This window comes from Lygodium microphyllum, chromosome 8 (genome assembly GCF_053477565.2).
Source record: "Lygodium microphyllum isolate KBCC chromosome 8, Lygodium_microphyllum_v1.1.10, whole genome shotgun sequence".
Taxonomy (NCBI): domain Eukaryota; kingdom Viridiplantae; phylum Streptophyta; class Polypodiopsida; order Schizaeales; family Lygodiaceae; genus Lygodium; species Lygodium microphyllum.
Window position 1 is genome coordinate 12,614,377 of NC_141142.1, and position 16,466 is coordinate 12,630,842.

At 39.1% G+C, this 16,466-nt stretch overlaps 1 protein-coding gene across 1 annotated transcript; it reads left to right on the forward strand.

Moving 5' to 3' along the window:
* Positions 1-433: 433 nt before the first annotated feature.
* Positions 434-2,332, forward strand: LOC148031975 (uncharacterized). Its single transcript, XM_087682582.1, has 2 exons — positions 434-936; positions 1,229-2,332. Exons 1-2 carry the CDS (start codon positions 636-638, stop codon positions 1,981-1,983), a joined length of 1,056 nt encoding a protein of 351 aa, XP_087538708.1. The 5' UTR covers positions 434-635; the 3' UTR covers positions 1,984-2,332.
* Positions 2,333-16,466: the final 14,134 nt, after the last annotated feature.

Here is a 16,466-nt window from a genome sequence, read left to right on the forward strand (position 1 = left end):
GAGTCATTGAAAGCATTGAGATAAGGCATCTTCAACCGATGGCTTGAAAAAGTAGGAAAAACCTTTCACAATTTTTCTTTTGTAAACTTTTTAAAAGTTTCTCTTTAGTTTAATCGAAGCTTCATATTTTCCTACATATGGTTAAGACAAGGAACTTTCAACTTTACTATATGTTAAATTACCAATCAATAATGGATGGGATATTAGGCGTTTTTCATTGATGGTATTAAGGTTGGAAGGGGAGAGGATGATCGGTTGGTAAAGAGTGGTTGGAGATGGTGATCAGTTGACTGGGAGAGGTTGGGAAGACAGGCTGAGGCCGGTGAAGGTGAGGAAAACCGCCCGCCGAAAGGTGGCTATCATGGGGTGCTGACCGGCAGGTTGCAGTGAGGAAGGGCTACAATCCAACTAACGTGAGAGAGAGAGAGAGAGAGAGAGAGAGAGAGAGAGAGAGAGAGAGAGTGTGTGTGTGTGTGTCCCGCGGGGGCGGGGTGTTGGCGGTCATCGATGAAGAAGAAGAAGAAGAAGAAGAAGAAGAAGAGAGAGAGAGAGAGAGAGAGAGAGAAGAGAGAGAGAGAAGAGAGAGAGAGAGAGAGCCAGCGAGCGAGCGAGCGAGCTCTGTCCTGCAGTGCGCCATGAATATTGAGACGTGCAGTTTAGAGGAAAAAGAGAGTACTGACGAGGAAGAGGAAAAGGAGAAAGTGAGCCGATGCAGCTGCAGTCCATCTGCATGCGGTCATATAAACAGCAGTGGCCGCGTGCAGGATCTGGCCGGCCAATCAGCAGCTGGCGCCTCGGCTCTGAGTACCAGCACGGCCAGCAGTAGTACGCGGGGCCATTGGCGGCCAAGTGAGGACGAGAAGCTGAAGGAGCTGGTGGGGCAGCACGGCCCTCAGAACTGGAACCTTATCGCGCGCCATGTGGACGGCAGATCAGGTACTGCTGTGCTCGTGGACTAATTGTAGATGCGGGCTTAGACGAGAGGGAAGGTTTAAGTACAGCTTAATAATGATAAAATTAGGGTACCCCAGCCCAGGCCGTGCCACGGAAGCTCAATCAGACGTCATGGGCGATATCTGATTTGAAGTCTGGTAATAATTGCTTGTAGTGAGTGATATAATGGCTATAATAGCTCAAATTGAGGAGTATCGTGAACAACATATAATTGACCATATCTATTTATATGTATTACGTTCTGTATGTGGGGAAATTACCTGCGTATACCCAGGCAAGAGTTGCCGGCTGCGCTGGTTCAATCAGCTGGATCCACGTATCAACCGGTTGCCCTTCAGCCCCGAGGAGGAGCAGCGGCTTATGGCCGCCCACCGCGCCTACGGCAACCGCTGGGCCCTCATCGCCCGCCTCTTCCCCGGCCGTACCGACAACGCCGTCAAGAACCACTGGCACGTAATCATGGCCCGCCAGTGCAAAGCTGACCACGTCTCTGCAGCTCATCACCAGCACGCCCTATTTAATTGCCATCGCACTGCCAAAAAGATGCAACGGAATACTAGCCATCCAGCTCCATGGCCGCTAGACGTTTTCGCTCACCTCCCCCACGCTAGAGTCATCGGCATCCCAACATCAAGGCAGTCCCTTGGCCCTTCAATGAATACACTCATGACTCAACATGGCCCAACATCAAGACCTGCCCTTGGCTCTTCACATAATAACCTCGCGACCTCTACGAATCACCATCCCCATGACCATGCCTCGTGGTCACCTCTTCCTTTTCATGAGAAGAGGATGGTTGATCCCCACATAGTCTTGCAAGAAAATAGTAATGTCTTCGCTATTATGGAAAACAAACCACATTATGGATCCTCTCTTCAATGTTCCACAAATCCTTTGTCATATGAGCAACCCCATAGTCAAAATAGCTGTAAGGATGAGTGCTATAGTGGCAAATGGAAATCCACAGATGATGACAAATTTGATAGGGACATCAATCTCATTGATTTTATGGGAGTGGGCACAGTTTAACATCACGTTGAAAAGTCCAAGACCCATACACATTATACTAACCACAAGGCATCATCAAAACTAGACCTAAGCATGCTTGACATTAATACCATACCATCATCCCAAATGTGTACATGCTTTGGCAACATGTAGATAAAAAATCGACATGTATATTAATTTAATCCGCATGCTTCAAACTAGGTTAACACACAAAATATGATAGTTGCACCCTACATGCTTGGGTTTTCTCTCAAACAAAACCCATTGACTTGTAAATCCAAAATTTCTACACGAGCCACATTTTTCCATCCCATGTTAAGGCTCAAAACTTGTACTTTTCTAGCTAGATACAATTTATTGTACTGATCAAGGATGAGGCTCATGTTTTAAGCTTACTTTATGCAACACACTCTGCGTAGAAAATTGATTAAATAACCTCACCGACAAATGTCTACTTTACGCTTTTTATTTCATGGCTAATTAGCATTTCATCATCATTCGTGTTCTACATGTTATATGCCATGGCTGTGCAAATCTAATTATTTTAATCCCCATTATAAAATATTATCATCACAAAGCTATTTGTTTCACAACATCACTTTGACAAGGTTACTTCTTTCACATTAGAAGTTATTCTACACAAATACTTGAGAATATTGTCATAACACTATTTCCAATTTATTATTACATTTTATCCCTTGAGTAGGGAATTTGTAAATATCAAAGAAGATATGCAAACCTACATGTCTTATGGAGATTATAAGAATATCAAATGTCTATTTGGGAGTCCATGAAATGCTGAGAATGATGTAGAAGGCATCATGACAAAAGAGCCAAGTTCCAATGCCTTTCTCTACTACTTACTACAGAAAGTACTACACAATGTGTGGCTTCCCTATTAATGTACTATGAAAGAGATTGCTAGGCCCTTCATAAGTCCATGCACCCACTGGGCCTTGTATTTATAATGTGTGATACCTTTAAACTTTTGTAATAGTTTTGAGATGCTAAAATGTCATTTACTAAGTTGTGACCATGCTTATCTTTATAGGTTATAAACTATATAATAAGTGACATATGGATTTGGAAATTCACATTTATAATATATTTGTAGGCTTTGAAACATGTAACAAGTGACTTACATGGATTTGGAAATTCTTATTTACCAATTTCCATTAGGGGTTTATTGAAGAATAAATAGTGCTCAAATTTACTGTACATGCCTAGAAGCTTGTGAGTAACAATTCAAAAATAAATGTCTTGTATTAATTGATAATCTAGAGAATGCTTTTCCTCCTCTTGTTCCTTTGGGTGGAAAAGAAAGATGAAGAGACTTCTTGAGTTTTGAGGGATACTTTGATAGCTCAACAATAAATGTTCAAGAGACATTGCTCGGTGCAACTAACCGTGCTTTGTACTTTGGCGAAGAACCAAAAGTGACCTTCATCTTGTAAACCCACTTGCATGGAAGAGTTTTCTACCCTTTAGGTAACTACACCAAGTCCCAAGTACCATTCTTATCAAGTGATTCCATTTTCGACTGCATGGTGCCTTGAACCACTTCTTGCTGTCTGGTCTAGTCATTGCTTTCTTGAAGCATGATGGTTCACTACGGTCATCTTGTAAACCCACTTGCATGGAGGAGTTATCTGCCCTTTAGGAAACTGTACCAAGTCCTAAGTACCATTCTTATCAAGTGATTCCATTTCCGATAACATGGTGCCTTGAACCACTTCTTGATGTCTAGTCTAGTCATTGCTTCCTTGAAAACATGATGGCTCACCATAGTTAGTAACCATGACATAATCTATAGCATATTGTGCACCACCAGGAACAAACCTATTTGGCTGCCTTGAAGGTCGGGTTACCTATGCAGTGAAGGTTCTACATTTGCTGGTGGTTGGGCCTGCAAATCTGTATTTACAAGTTGGTGTCCTAAAATACGGGCCTATAATTTTGCATGTACAGGTTGCTATCTTGATGTATGGGCTTGCAATTCTGCATATGTACAAGTTGATATCTTGAAATTCCATCATGTTTTCTTGATAGTTCAAGTTGTCCTAGCTGCATGTTTTTAGGCTAAAACTATGGTGTATCATGGCAATACTTTGCTAGTCATTTCCAGTACCATTTCCTGCATTTTCAGGAGTATTTATAGTAGATATACATTGATGTCCATTGGGCACAAATGGCTGTCTAAAAGGTACATCCTACCTAAAAACAACCCTCTTGACTACCTCTGTCTGCTCAGGCTGCTCATGCATGCGATCTTCATGGAAGATGATGTCATTGCTATATATTATATTTCTTTTCTCAGGATACCAAAGTCTATACCCCATCTCACCCTCGTCACTGTATCCTAGGAATATGCATTTACATGACTTTGGTTCCAGTTTGCTATGTTCTTCTTTCTATATGTGCACAAAAGCCTCATAGCCAAACACTCGCAAATGAGCATAAAAAGGTGGCTTGCCCGACCACTCTTTTGAGGGACTCTTCCCCCCCCCTAAAGACCTGTTCAGTGACCTATTAATAAGATGAACGACTGTCATAACAGCGTCTACCCAAAATCCATGGGGTAATGCAGCATGAGACAACATCGTATGGACCTTATCTTGTATGGTCTGATTCATGCACTCTCCAACTCCATTTTGGAGTGGATTATGAGGGGCAGTGAGCTCCCTCTTTATCCCCTTGCTGTCACAAAATGCTTGAAAGGATTTGGATACATACTTCCCATCATTGTTAGAGTGAAGACACTTAAGTGTCTTATCAATCTTATTCTCATCCAATGCCAAGAATTTCTGAAACTTGTCAAGCACTTCATCCTTGCTACGAATATGGTAAACTCATAGTATCATCAACAAATGTGACAAAGTGTTTCTTTCCTCCTAAAGATAACCGTGGCATCTGAAATACATCGAAATGTACTAACTCTAGAGGCAAAGATTTTAGTGAAATAGACTTTTAATGAGATGTCTATGCATGCTTATCATAAACACAATGATCACAGTGCTCAAAATCAACATAACAAAGACAAGGCAAGTAATCCAAATGAGAAAGTACTTTCATTCATGTTTGACTCATGTGTCCCAACCAACCATGCCACAAGGAAACACTTGGCTGCTTGGTCACGACAACAATATGGTGTCACACACTAGATACATGGAGAGGATACAAAGTATCGCTCTTTGAGCCTCTAGCAATAACCCTAGATCCTCTGCCAATCTTCCATTTCCCATCACCAAAGGTGGTATGAAATCCATCGTCATCTAGTTGTCCAATACTAATCAAGCTTTTCTTGAGCTGTGGTACATGCCTTACATTCTAAAGAGAGTGAAGATAGATCCATGCTAAAATTGCAGTTGCACATTGTTAATGCTTGCAGTGTCACATGCATAATTGTCCCCAAGATGGACAACACCATGTTGATTTCCTTTGTATAGTTTGTAAACCACTCACGGTGAGGGGTGACATGAAAAGAGGCGACTGAATCCAAAATCCAAGTGTGCATGTCATCATCTTTATTGGCTATCAAAGCATGTGCACTAAAACATGAAGAGACAAAGAGTACATCATTCGCACTATCGCTCTCATGGCTAACTACATTCACCTCGTCAATCTTTACACTGTTCTTCTTAGCAGGCTAACTCTCTTTCTTCTCTTCCTTGATGTCGTCCATCTTCTTGCCCTTCCCTTTCTCTTTCTTTCATTTACAGCAGTCACGTTTGAAGTGAACCTTCTTGCCACAATGATGGCATTCAACATCCTTACCACATGATTTACTGCATCCCTTACTATCAGATTTTCCTTTCTATTACGATCTGCATCTAGTATGCAAAGCACTGGAAGACTTACTGGATGCTTCAACTCACTAAGGTGAGTAGACATTGCAATACCCTCTTTCATACGCAAATCCATGAGTTTCTTCTGCGAGTAGACTTTGCTTGTAGCACTCTTCTAGGCATACACTTCTTCCAGTCACTTCCAAATGTCATAAGCAAAATCCAACCCTTCAATGTTAAATAGCAAGGCATCAGAAATTTCTGATAGCTCATTCAGCTAATCCTAGTCGTCCTGTTCTACATTAGCTGGTTTTGTTCCCTTTACTTTAATCGGCTTTGCTTGCTTCTTCTGCAACAATATATTATAGCACTGGTTTTGCCAAACTGCAAATTTGTGTGCTCCTTTAAGCTTCTTGGTATGTGCATAAGATGATTGTCACTGCTACTAGCCATGATTCATAGCCAAAAAACTGTATGATAGTAAATGACAGCTAATGCCAAGCAATTGAAACTCCAAAATTCACTTATTAGTATATTAGGAATATCCCCAAGTATGTAGCAACAAGAACATACATCAATTCGTTGCCAAAAATGCCTCAAAAGCATTCAATGATAGTAAACATACCAATTTCTTGACAAAAACAGAGTGCAATCTTGAAATTCCTAATAATACAGATGGTTGTCATGCAATTCGAGAGTGCAGTCTTGAAATTCCTAACAATACATGTGGCTGTCATACAATTCAAGAGTGTAGTCCTAAAATTCCTGATAATACAGGTGGTTGTTTTGCAATTCAAGAGTGCAGTCTTGACATTTAGGAAAAATCTGTCCTAAAAATTTAGAATTAAAATAACCTCTCAGACTGACTGAGATTGAGCTCTAAAGATCATGCAAAGCTGCTCAAAACATCAACATAATGTTCTTGCATAAAAACATATCAAATTTCCTGACAGTGAAGTATGTTGTCATGAATATGCAGGAAACTATCCTGAATGTACATCAATAGACATGTAGGTAAAGCTTATCCAAAAATGAGCTTTAATCACTACTCAAATGCATTCCGAAATCAAATCCAAGCAACATGTAACATCAACCATAAGCATGAAAGGCTTGGTTTAGAATGCACGAGACCAGGTCTAGAAGGAAGACATAATGCATACACAATCAAAATGCCATTCAACCTTGTTATTCCAGGAGCCAAATCTCTATAAAAAACAAGCAAAATGATGACTTTAATCACCCCAAAATGATCTCTACTCATGGACATAACATCTCAAAGTCATGTAGCACCAAATGGCCATTAGACAGTCATCACATAAGTGAATCATAAGCATTATTCACTCAAGAAATAGTTGTTGCCCTGTTTATTACAGATCTGAATATTATGTATTTCAGACTTGAAGCTGAATAGATATTAGCCCCAAGTGTAATATTGCACTTCAATGCTCAATGCTCAATGCTAAGCATTAGATGCAAAGTCTGAAGCACAACCATGATGCCAAATGAAGAGGGGCAACTGCTGTAGGTCTTGAGTATGCTGAAAACCAGATCTGCATACCCACGCTGATGATGCCTTTAATCTTGAAGAGATTGGAATGCTGGTCCAAGTGCTAGAGATGATAGCCCAAGTGGCCAATGATGGTTGCCAACAAGCTCAAATGAAGAGGAAAGCTTCAAGCTTCAAACCTTGATGCCCTGCCTCGTGCAGACTCTGTTGCTTCTAGAACCAAGCTCTTATACCACTTTGTTGAGTTATTTGCAATGGAGCTTCGGTGTAGAGATGCAAGTTGAGAGAGAGAAGAGACATAGATACCATACAACTTAGCCCTTACGGGTGGACACGGGCACTACCCTTTATCCCAATAGCTAGGAGGATCATTTGAGATTAAATTTTCAAGGTTCAAGAAAAGATAGACTTCAATAATCGGTAAGCAAGGATGTATCTAAGGTCTAATGCATGCCATGTAGACGAATTCTTTTCGATATTTGCACTATTTTTGTCAAAATTTAGGGCAATTAAGATATATATATATATATGTGTGTGTATGTATATTCTTTCACCATTATAACCTATAATTGTCCATATAAACTATGGCTCTCTTAACCTTGCTTAATTTTATGATCAAGCTCCAATATTGAAACAAGAAAAGAATGTAGATAAATGTAATGGAAACTTACCATGTGCAGTCTAGATGGCTATTGTTGAGCTCCAAAGTTCCCATTGATCCTAGTAGCTACTCTTACTTGTAGCTCCATGCTCCTTGATTTCACAAGATTCTGTGCAAGACAATGAACTCCTCCACTTCTTCCTCCAAGTCAAAGCAATCTCTCTCTCTCTCTCTCTCTCTCTCTCTCTCTCTCTCTCTCTCTCTCTCTCTCTCTCTCTCTCTCTCTCTCTCTCTCTCTCTCTCTCTCTCTCTCTCTCTCTCTCTCTCTCAAAATATAGGTTGAAACAAGGCCAGGAAAATAAGAGAGGGGGTGGTGTAAACATTTTATTGTTTTTTTTTAATCATTGGTCCTACCAATTATAAGCTTATTCCCTTATGTCCCCTTTACCCTGCCCTGCCTCCCACTTTTACCACCCTCGTGACAAGTGGGTTCCATTGATATCCAAAAAGAGAGCCCAAAATTTGAAAATTTCTCTCCCACATCCCTCCCACACTTTTACTATCCCCATATTAGGTGGGTCCCACTGGGTGTCTTTAAAAAAACTCCAAAATGTGAAAATTTTCTCCTCTCTAAAAAGGGATTTTCTCTCCCCAAAATCTCTTTTTATGTCATGTATAGTTAAGAAAATTATTTTTTGGTGTCTTTCTATAAGAAGTGCTTCTAGTTTGGTCAATCTCTTATCTCCACTCCACAAATCTTCTTGTCTAATCCCTTCTTTTATGCTCATATAGCCATATCACATAGTCACCCACATCTTCTACATAGCCCCCAACTTCTCCCTTTCTTCTACCTCCATTTCTACCACTATTTTGAAATATTTTTACTTGCATTTTTCTCCTTCTAAGTAGCATTCTTCTCAAATCTATTCCAATGGTATCTAGATGTTAGCAAAGGTGGCCTCGTGATTCCATCTCTACTATGTATGTACACAATATGAAGGATGAGCATGGTAAACTAGAAACAACAATGTTTGAGAAGGATTTATGGGTGGTGCACAGATCGGACGTTGTATGCTCGCGTAGTGAATGCCAGAAGGTCCCCAAGAACAATGAACTCTACTTTTTGCACAAGTTACAAGGTAAAAAGCATGAACGACAAGAGCAAGAGACCAATTGGGTGCAATCTCCCCCCATGCCTTGTGTGAGCGTTTCACAAAGCATGTATTTTTTTTATGTATATTTCATCTTCATGCTCAATAATAGCCCAATTTACAAAAATATAACAAACTTTTAGCTTTTGATTTTGCTTTTACAAAAATAGGAATAAAGCTAATGGACAGTGCCCAAAGAGTCTGGCACGCCCAATACAATGTCCAAATAGAAATAACATAACCGTGCGCCCATGCGCATGCAAAATAATAATAAATAATCGATGCCTCAATAAATAGGCATGACAAAATATAGGCGTGGTGCCTATCAAAATATAATCCATAAATCGAATACTCGCTATCCTCCAATGCTTTCCTCCGCCACTGCTGCTATCTCTACACATCAACTGAAGCATTCACAATCGTTAGTAAAATAATACAATTAAACCGACAAAAGTGAATACCTAGCAGTCTTTAGCTACATAAATAAATCAACTGGTTAGAAATAAATCCTAACCTTAATTTATTACGAGTGTGCACTCTAAACTCATAAAAATTTATTAATTTAATATGCATTTTGCGGAATCACCCGCTATGGAATCACCCATGTACACACTAAATTAATGAAACGCCCGAAAAGGACAGGCGTCCCCATCAACTTCTCGCACAAAGAATCCACTTTGTGTATGAGCCCCGGTCATCAAAGTTTACGGAATCCACCGTAAAACCTCACGGAATCCACCGTGGCATGGAATCCACCGTGGCATGGAATCCACCGTGAAATATGCCTCCTGGCATCATACCCCCAGGGTGGGATAGAAATTGACCTCAATTGCTATTAGCTCAATGTGGAGCTAACAGAGTGGGGAAAGCATTTAAGTCTCTAGCGTGCATCCATTGTGCTTCCTCTACAGGATGGTTCTTAAATTTAACTAGATATCTAGAATACCTTCGGCCAGTTCTAGTGGTCATAAAGTCAGTGTCTATAATAGCTTCTAGTTCAAGTATTTTAGTCTCTTCCTCTAATAAAGGTGGGTTTTCATAAATAGGGTGTACAGGTAATTGGCCTCTAAATGGTCTCAATAAGCTAATGTGAAATGTGTTGTGAATTTTCCAATGAGGTGGTAATTCTAACTTGAATGCATTGTCATTAATTTTATGAATGATCCTAAATGGTCCATAGAATCTGGGAGCTAATTTGACAACTGGATGTCTATCTACACTTTGCAGTCTACGTTTTTCTATTCTCAGCCAAACAGAATCATCAACTTTGAAATTCATTGCTTGTCTTTTCTTGTTGGCTTGTTTAGTATATGATTGCTGGGCTTTAGCAATCATATCTTTAACCTCATCAAAAATATTGTTATGCATACTAGCAATATCATCGGCACTTTGAATTCTATTTGACAAAGATGCAACAGGTGTAGATAATCTATATCCATAAATCACTTCAAACGGTGCTTTCTTTGTAGATGTGTGTGGTGTATTGTTATATGCAAACTGTAATAAATGCAAATGTGTGTCCCATGTCTGTGGTTTAGAAATAGTATATGCACGTAAAAGATCTAGAATTGTGCTGTTAGTGGCTTCTGTTTGTCCATTAGTTTCTGGATGAAATGCAGATGAGAAATCAATCTTTGTGCCTAGGTTAGCAAATAGAGTAATCCAAAAGTTGTTACAAAATCTAGAATCACGATCTGAAATAATAACTTTTGGCAATCCATGGTTAGTGAAAACAATTTTCAAAAACAATTGTGCTGCTTGTGATGCTGTTAAAGTTTTCTTGCATGGGATGGAATATGCTTGTTTGCTAAATCTATCTACTACTGTCCAAATCATATCATGGTTAGATTTAGTATTAGGTAAACCAGTAATGAAATCCATAGAAATTTGTTCCCAAGGTTTAGATGGAATAGACAAAGGCATAAGTAATCCATACTGTTTACCATGATGTCTCTTAACTCTTTGACAAATCAAACATTCAGAAACAAAGTTAGATACATCAGCATCCATATGCGGCCAATAAAAATCTTCAGTTAATATACGTAAGGTAGATATGATACCTCTATGACCTTGATATGGGGGACAATGAATTTCATTCAAAACAAAAGATCGGAATGGAATTGTAACACACAATCTCTTTTCATAAAACATAAATCCATCATTATATGACAATGAATCAATAGGAATCAAATTATTTTGAGCTAATTTATTCCAATCAGCATGAAAAGTAATATCCTGATGATATGTATCTTTCATAGCAATCAAAGAATCAAAAGATATAACAGAAATATTATGAATGGCAGGTCTTCTACTCAATGCATTAGCCACTACATTTTCTTTTCCGGGTTGGTATTGAATGATAGCATGAAAACTTTGAATAAAGGAGGCCCATTTGATATGTCGGTCAGAGATTTGGGGTTGGCTAAGTAAATGTCTAATACTTTGCTGATCGGTCTTAATCATAAATTCTGAACTCATTAAGTAGTGTTTCAAACTGTCTTAATGCTTGTACAACTGCTAATAGTTCTTTGTCATATGTGGAATATTTCAGTTCAGAAGGTTTCAGCTTACAACTAGAATAGGCTATAGGATGATTGTCTTGCATAAGTACAACTCCTATTCCTGATCCACTAGCATCGGTCACTACTAGAAAGAATGGTCTATTAAAGTCAGGCAACTGTAGAACAGGGGCATGGGTTAATGCATGTTTTAATAAGTCAAAGGATTTCTGTTGATTTTCGGACCAATGATAGACAATACCTTTCTTCAGAAGTTTGGTTAATGGTAATGCAAGTAATGAAAAATTACGTACAAACTTCCTATAGAAACTAGCAAGACCAAGGAATGAGCGTAACTCATGCATGTTTTTAGGTACAGGCCAATTCAATATTGCATTAATTTTCTTAGGATCAACTTTAATTCCATCAGATGATACAATATGACCTAAATACTCAATTTCTGTTTTAAAGAATTCACTCTTTTCAGGATTTGCATATAGTTGATTTTCTTTCAATAACTGAAAAACCAATGACAAATGCTCATAATGTTCTTTCTCATTTTGACTAAACACCAAAATATCATCAAAGAAGACAATTACACAATACTAATATTTCAGAAATATACGGTTCATCATTCTACTAAACGTAGCAGGTGCATTAGTCAATCCAAATGGCATCACTAAAAATTTGTAATGACCAAACTGTGTTCTAAATGCAGTCTTGAATATGTCAGACTTATCTAGTCTCACCTGATGATAACCAGACTTAAGGTCTATTTTACTAAATATAGTAGATCCTTGCAGTTTGTCCATAAGGTCATCAACTCTAGAAATGGGATACCTATTCTTTACAGTGATCTTATTTAAAGCTCGATAGTCAATGCACATACGATAGGTATTATTCTTTTTCTTGACTAACAGAACAGGTGCACTGAATGGAGAACTGCTAGGTCTAATCAATCCTCTATTTAGTAATTCCTCAACTTGACTCTGGATTTCTTTTTGCTCTATCTAGTTATGCCTATATGGTTCTTTGCAAGGTGGTTGTGTGCCAGGGATCAAATCTATCTTATGGTCTTCTGGACGTGAAGGAGGTAAACCAGGTGGTAGGTCTTCTGCAAAACAATCCTTAAAATGTGCAAGAAATTCTTTATGCCTAGGGTGCATATGATTTTCTTTTACTTGCAATTCATTCACCCAAATGAGATAAGATTTACTACTCTTGCGTAATGCACGTTTAGCTTGAGTATGTGAAAGCAGTGGAAAAATATTAGATGCATGCATACCATATAATGTAATAGATTTTCCTTGAAAATTAATATTCATTTAGTGTGTGGAATAGTCTATATCTGGGTTATGCTGGTGACGCCAAGGCATACCTAAAATAATGTCACTCTACTGTAATGGAACAACTAGAAAATTTCTTCTTTCAGTGTATTGACCAATTTGAATCTCTAAGTCTTGCACTTCATGTGTACTATTATACCTAGTGCTTAAAAATGCAGCTTTGATGCGATAATGCGTAGGTATAGTCTGTAACTTCAATTCTTTTACTAATGTTGCTGAAATAAAATCATGAGTACTACCGTCATCATGCAAAATAGTCTTTTCCTTTCCATGCACCAAACATTTCATAGTCAATAAAGAATGTGGAGTAGGCATACCTGGTAAAGTATCGGAAGTAGTAGTAGTGTCATCCTCATCTTCAGTGAAATCAGGCATATCTTCATGTTCGTCTTCGTCTATTGCTCCAAGGTAGTTGATATAGGCAGGTGGCTTCTTTGAATGACAATTTGCTGCTAGATGTCCAGGCTGGTGGCATTTATAGCATACTATTGGCTTGGCTTTGGTTACATTGTTTGCAATGGTGAGAAGTCTAGGTACATTAGGATTTGGCTGTGGAATAGGCTTAGGATTTTGATTGAGATTGGATGGTAATGCAGGTGGTTTTGCCCAAATTTTGCGGAAAGATGATGAAGAGAAACGACCTGGATTAAATCTTCTAAAATTGGAATTGAATTGTTTAGATCCATAGTTACCATTGGCTTGGAATTGCTGTGGTCGTCTGTCTCTACCTCGTAGCTTATCTTAAATGTCGTGAGCTAGTGAAATGGCGTCTTCAAGAGTAGCAGGCTTGAACATGTTAATTTCAATGTAGTAATGCCCAAGGAGTCCAGACATATACTTGCGCTTATGTGTCGCTTCAGGTACGTCTTCAAGCATGCGTAACTGGAGTAGTGTATTCCAAAAACGCTCTGTATACTGAGGAATAGGCTCACGATCCCATTGTTGGAGAAGATCCCATTGCTTAATAGCTTTCTCATGAAATTGTGGAGGAAGGAAATTCTGCATGAACTTCTTCTTGAAATCTTTCCAAGTAGCAGGACAATCTATGCTCTTGCGTACTACAGTCCACCAAAGAGATGCTCTATCTACTAAATGATTAGTGACACACTTGATTTTATCTTTTTCTGCATAGGTTTCTTCATGGAAATAGTCGTCAAACTGACTAATGAATGCTAGAACAGTTTTTCCTTCTCGTATGCCATTGAAAGTACGGAATTTGAAACTTCTTTTACTTATCTTTGATTCCTTGCGGATAGTTTGAGCTTCAAGAGTTGCGTCGATGGTACGTCGAATCAGATCTTCAGCTTGAGGTTCTTCTTTGTCGGTAGACGCTCTTTGTAAATTTGCCAGTTGAGCTTGCAATGCTTGCCTAGCGCTTCGTTCTTCTTCCAATTGCATCATGATTAAGTCCAGCTTTTGCTCCATCGTAGGCTCAGGTAAGTCGCCTTCAGCCCCCATAAGATCATCCATATATGGTTCCGTCATCTTGCAAAACTCAAAAGACCTTTCTCACTCAAAATCAAGTTAGCGGGATGAGCGTAGCTCAAGTTGGGGAATACAAGGCTTATGTGTTTTTGGGTATAGCTTTCTCAATCTTCGGAAAATCTGCGTATTATCCTTCTTCGTATGCTAAAAATGCTTCAGCAAACCTGCGTATGGGTAGAGTACCTTCCAATGAACAACTTTGTAGTTTGGAGTTTCTGCGCAGGAACAATCCTTCTAAGAGTTTTGAGCACAAGTCAGTTCTGACTCCAGTTGACTAGTCTGACTTGCAGAGTTGCAGACTTATGTGACTTGCAGAGTTACAGACTTGCAGAACTTAGTCGATTTATGAAACTTACAGTACTTCAACTTGATAGACTTACCAAATCTGACTGACTGTGTGTGACCTGGAGTTTGTGACTTGCAGGATTGATTTGCCTTAGAGGACTAAGCTTAATTGATTAAGCTTAAGACTTAATCAATAGAAAATGGCGCAGATCGTGGGGGGGGGGGGGGGGGGGGGGGCGTTTTTTTATGCATCGCGAAAAAATCGGAGGTCCTCAGAGACCTCGCAGACCAAATTCGAAGCTTTTAAGCTTCTTAAGGCTTTTAAGCTTCACTATTAAGCTTATGAAAAGAATTAGCTATGGAGATTTCTCACTGTTTTTTTTTCCCCCCCCCCATGACTTGATGAAGGAGATTTGGAAGTGGTCCTCCACCTCTGTAGCCCGGTCCTTCGCGATCCAATAACAGAAGCAGGGGTTCTTGATCGTCAGAAGTCTGCCTGTATCGACGGTTCGCGACGAGATTGACCGTAGAGCCCGATCGTTCCAGGAGCTCCGCCTTCGCACGAGATGGGTAGCGATTGGAAGCTCTTGATCTCAACTCCGCTCTAATACCACTAGTGCGCAGATCGGACGTTGTATGCTCACGTAGTGAATGCCGGAAGGTCCCCAAGAACAATGAACTCTACTTTTTGCACAAGTTACAAGGTAAAAAGCATGAACGACAAGAGCAAGAGACCAATTGGATGCAATCTCCCCCCATGCCTTGTGCGAGCGCTTCACAAAGCATGTATTTTTTAAATGTATATTTCATCTTCATGCTCAATAATAGCCCAATTTACAAAAATATAACAAGCTTTTAGCTTTTGAGTTTGCTTTTACAAAAATAGGAATAAAGCTAATGGACGGTACCCAAAGAGTCTGGCACGCCCAATACAATGTCCAAATAGAAATAACATAACCATGCGCCCATGCGCATACAAAATAATAATAAATAATCGATGCCTCAATAAATAGGCATGACAAAATATAGGCATGGCGCCTATCAAAATATAATCCATAAATCGAATACTCGCTATCCTCCAATGCTTTCCTCCGCCACTACTGCTATCTCTACACATCAACTGAAGCATTCACAATCGTTAGTAAAATAATACAATTAAACCGACAAAAGTGAATACCTAGCAGTCTTCAGCTACATAAATAAATCAACTGGTTAGAAATAAATCCTAACCTTAATTTATTACGAGTGCGCACTCTAAACTCATAAACGTTTATTAATTTAATATGCATTTTGCGGAATTACCCGCTATGGAATCACCCATGTACATACTAAATTAATGAAACGCCCGAAAAGGACAAGCGTCCCCATCAACTTCTCGCACAAAGAATCCACTTTGTGTATGAGCCCCGGTCATCAAAGTTTACGGAATCCACCGTAAAACCTCACGGAATCCACCGTGGCACGAAATCCACCGTGAAATATGCCTCCTGGCATCAATGGGTTTACTACATGTAGCCTTTACCAATTGGGCCTCATCGAGTTCGTCACCGTGGTGTATTGCAAAATCATCAAAAGAGTAGACATTAGGGGAGATTTGGACTCAAGTTTGGACCTTTTAGTTAAGAGAGAGAAAATCTCTCAACTAATAGGAAGAGAGGTATTGTCACAATAAAATTGGGATTTTAATTTTGAATTATTTTATCTCATATTTAAATATTTTTAAATAAAGTATTTTGAGGTATTTTTGGATGAAAATTTTGTATATGCACAAAATATAAGAGGCACTAGTACAATCAAAGACACTAGATAGATATATTTTTTATCAATCTCATATAACCTTGTAGTA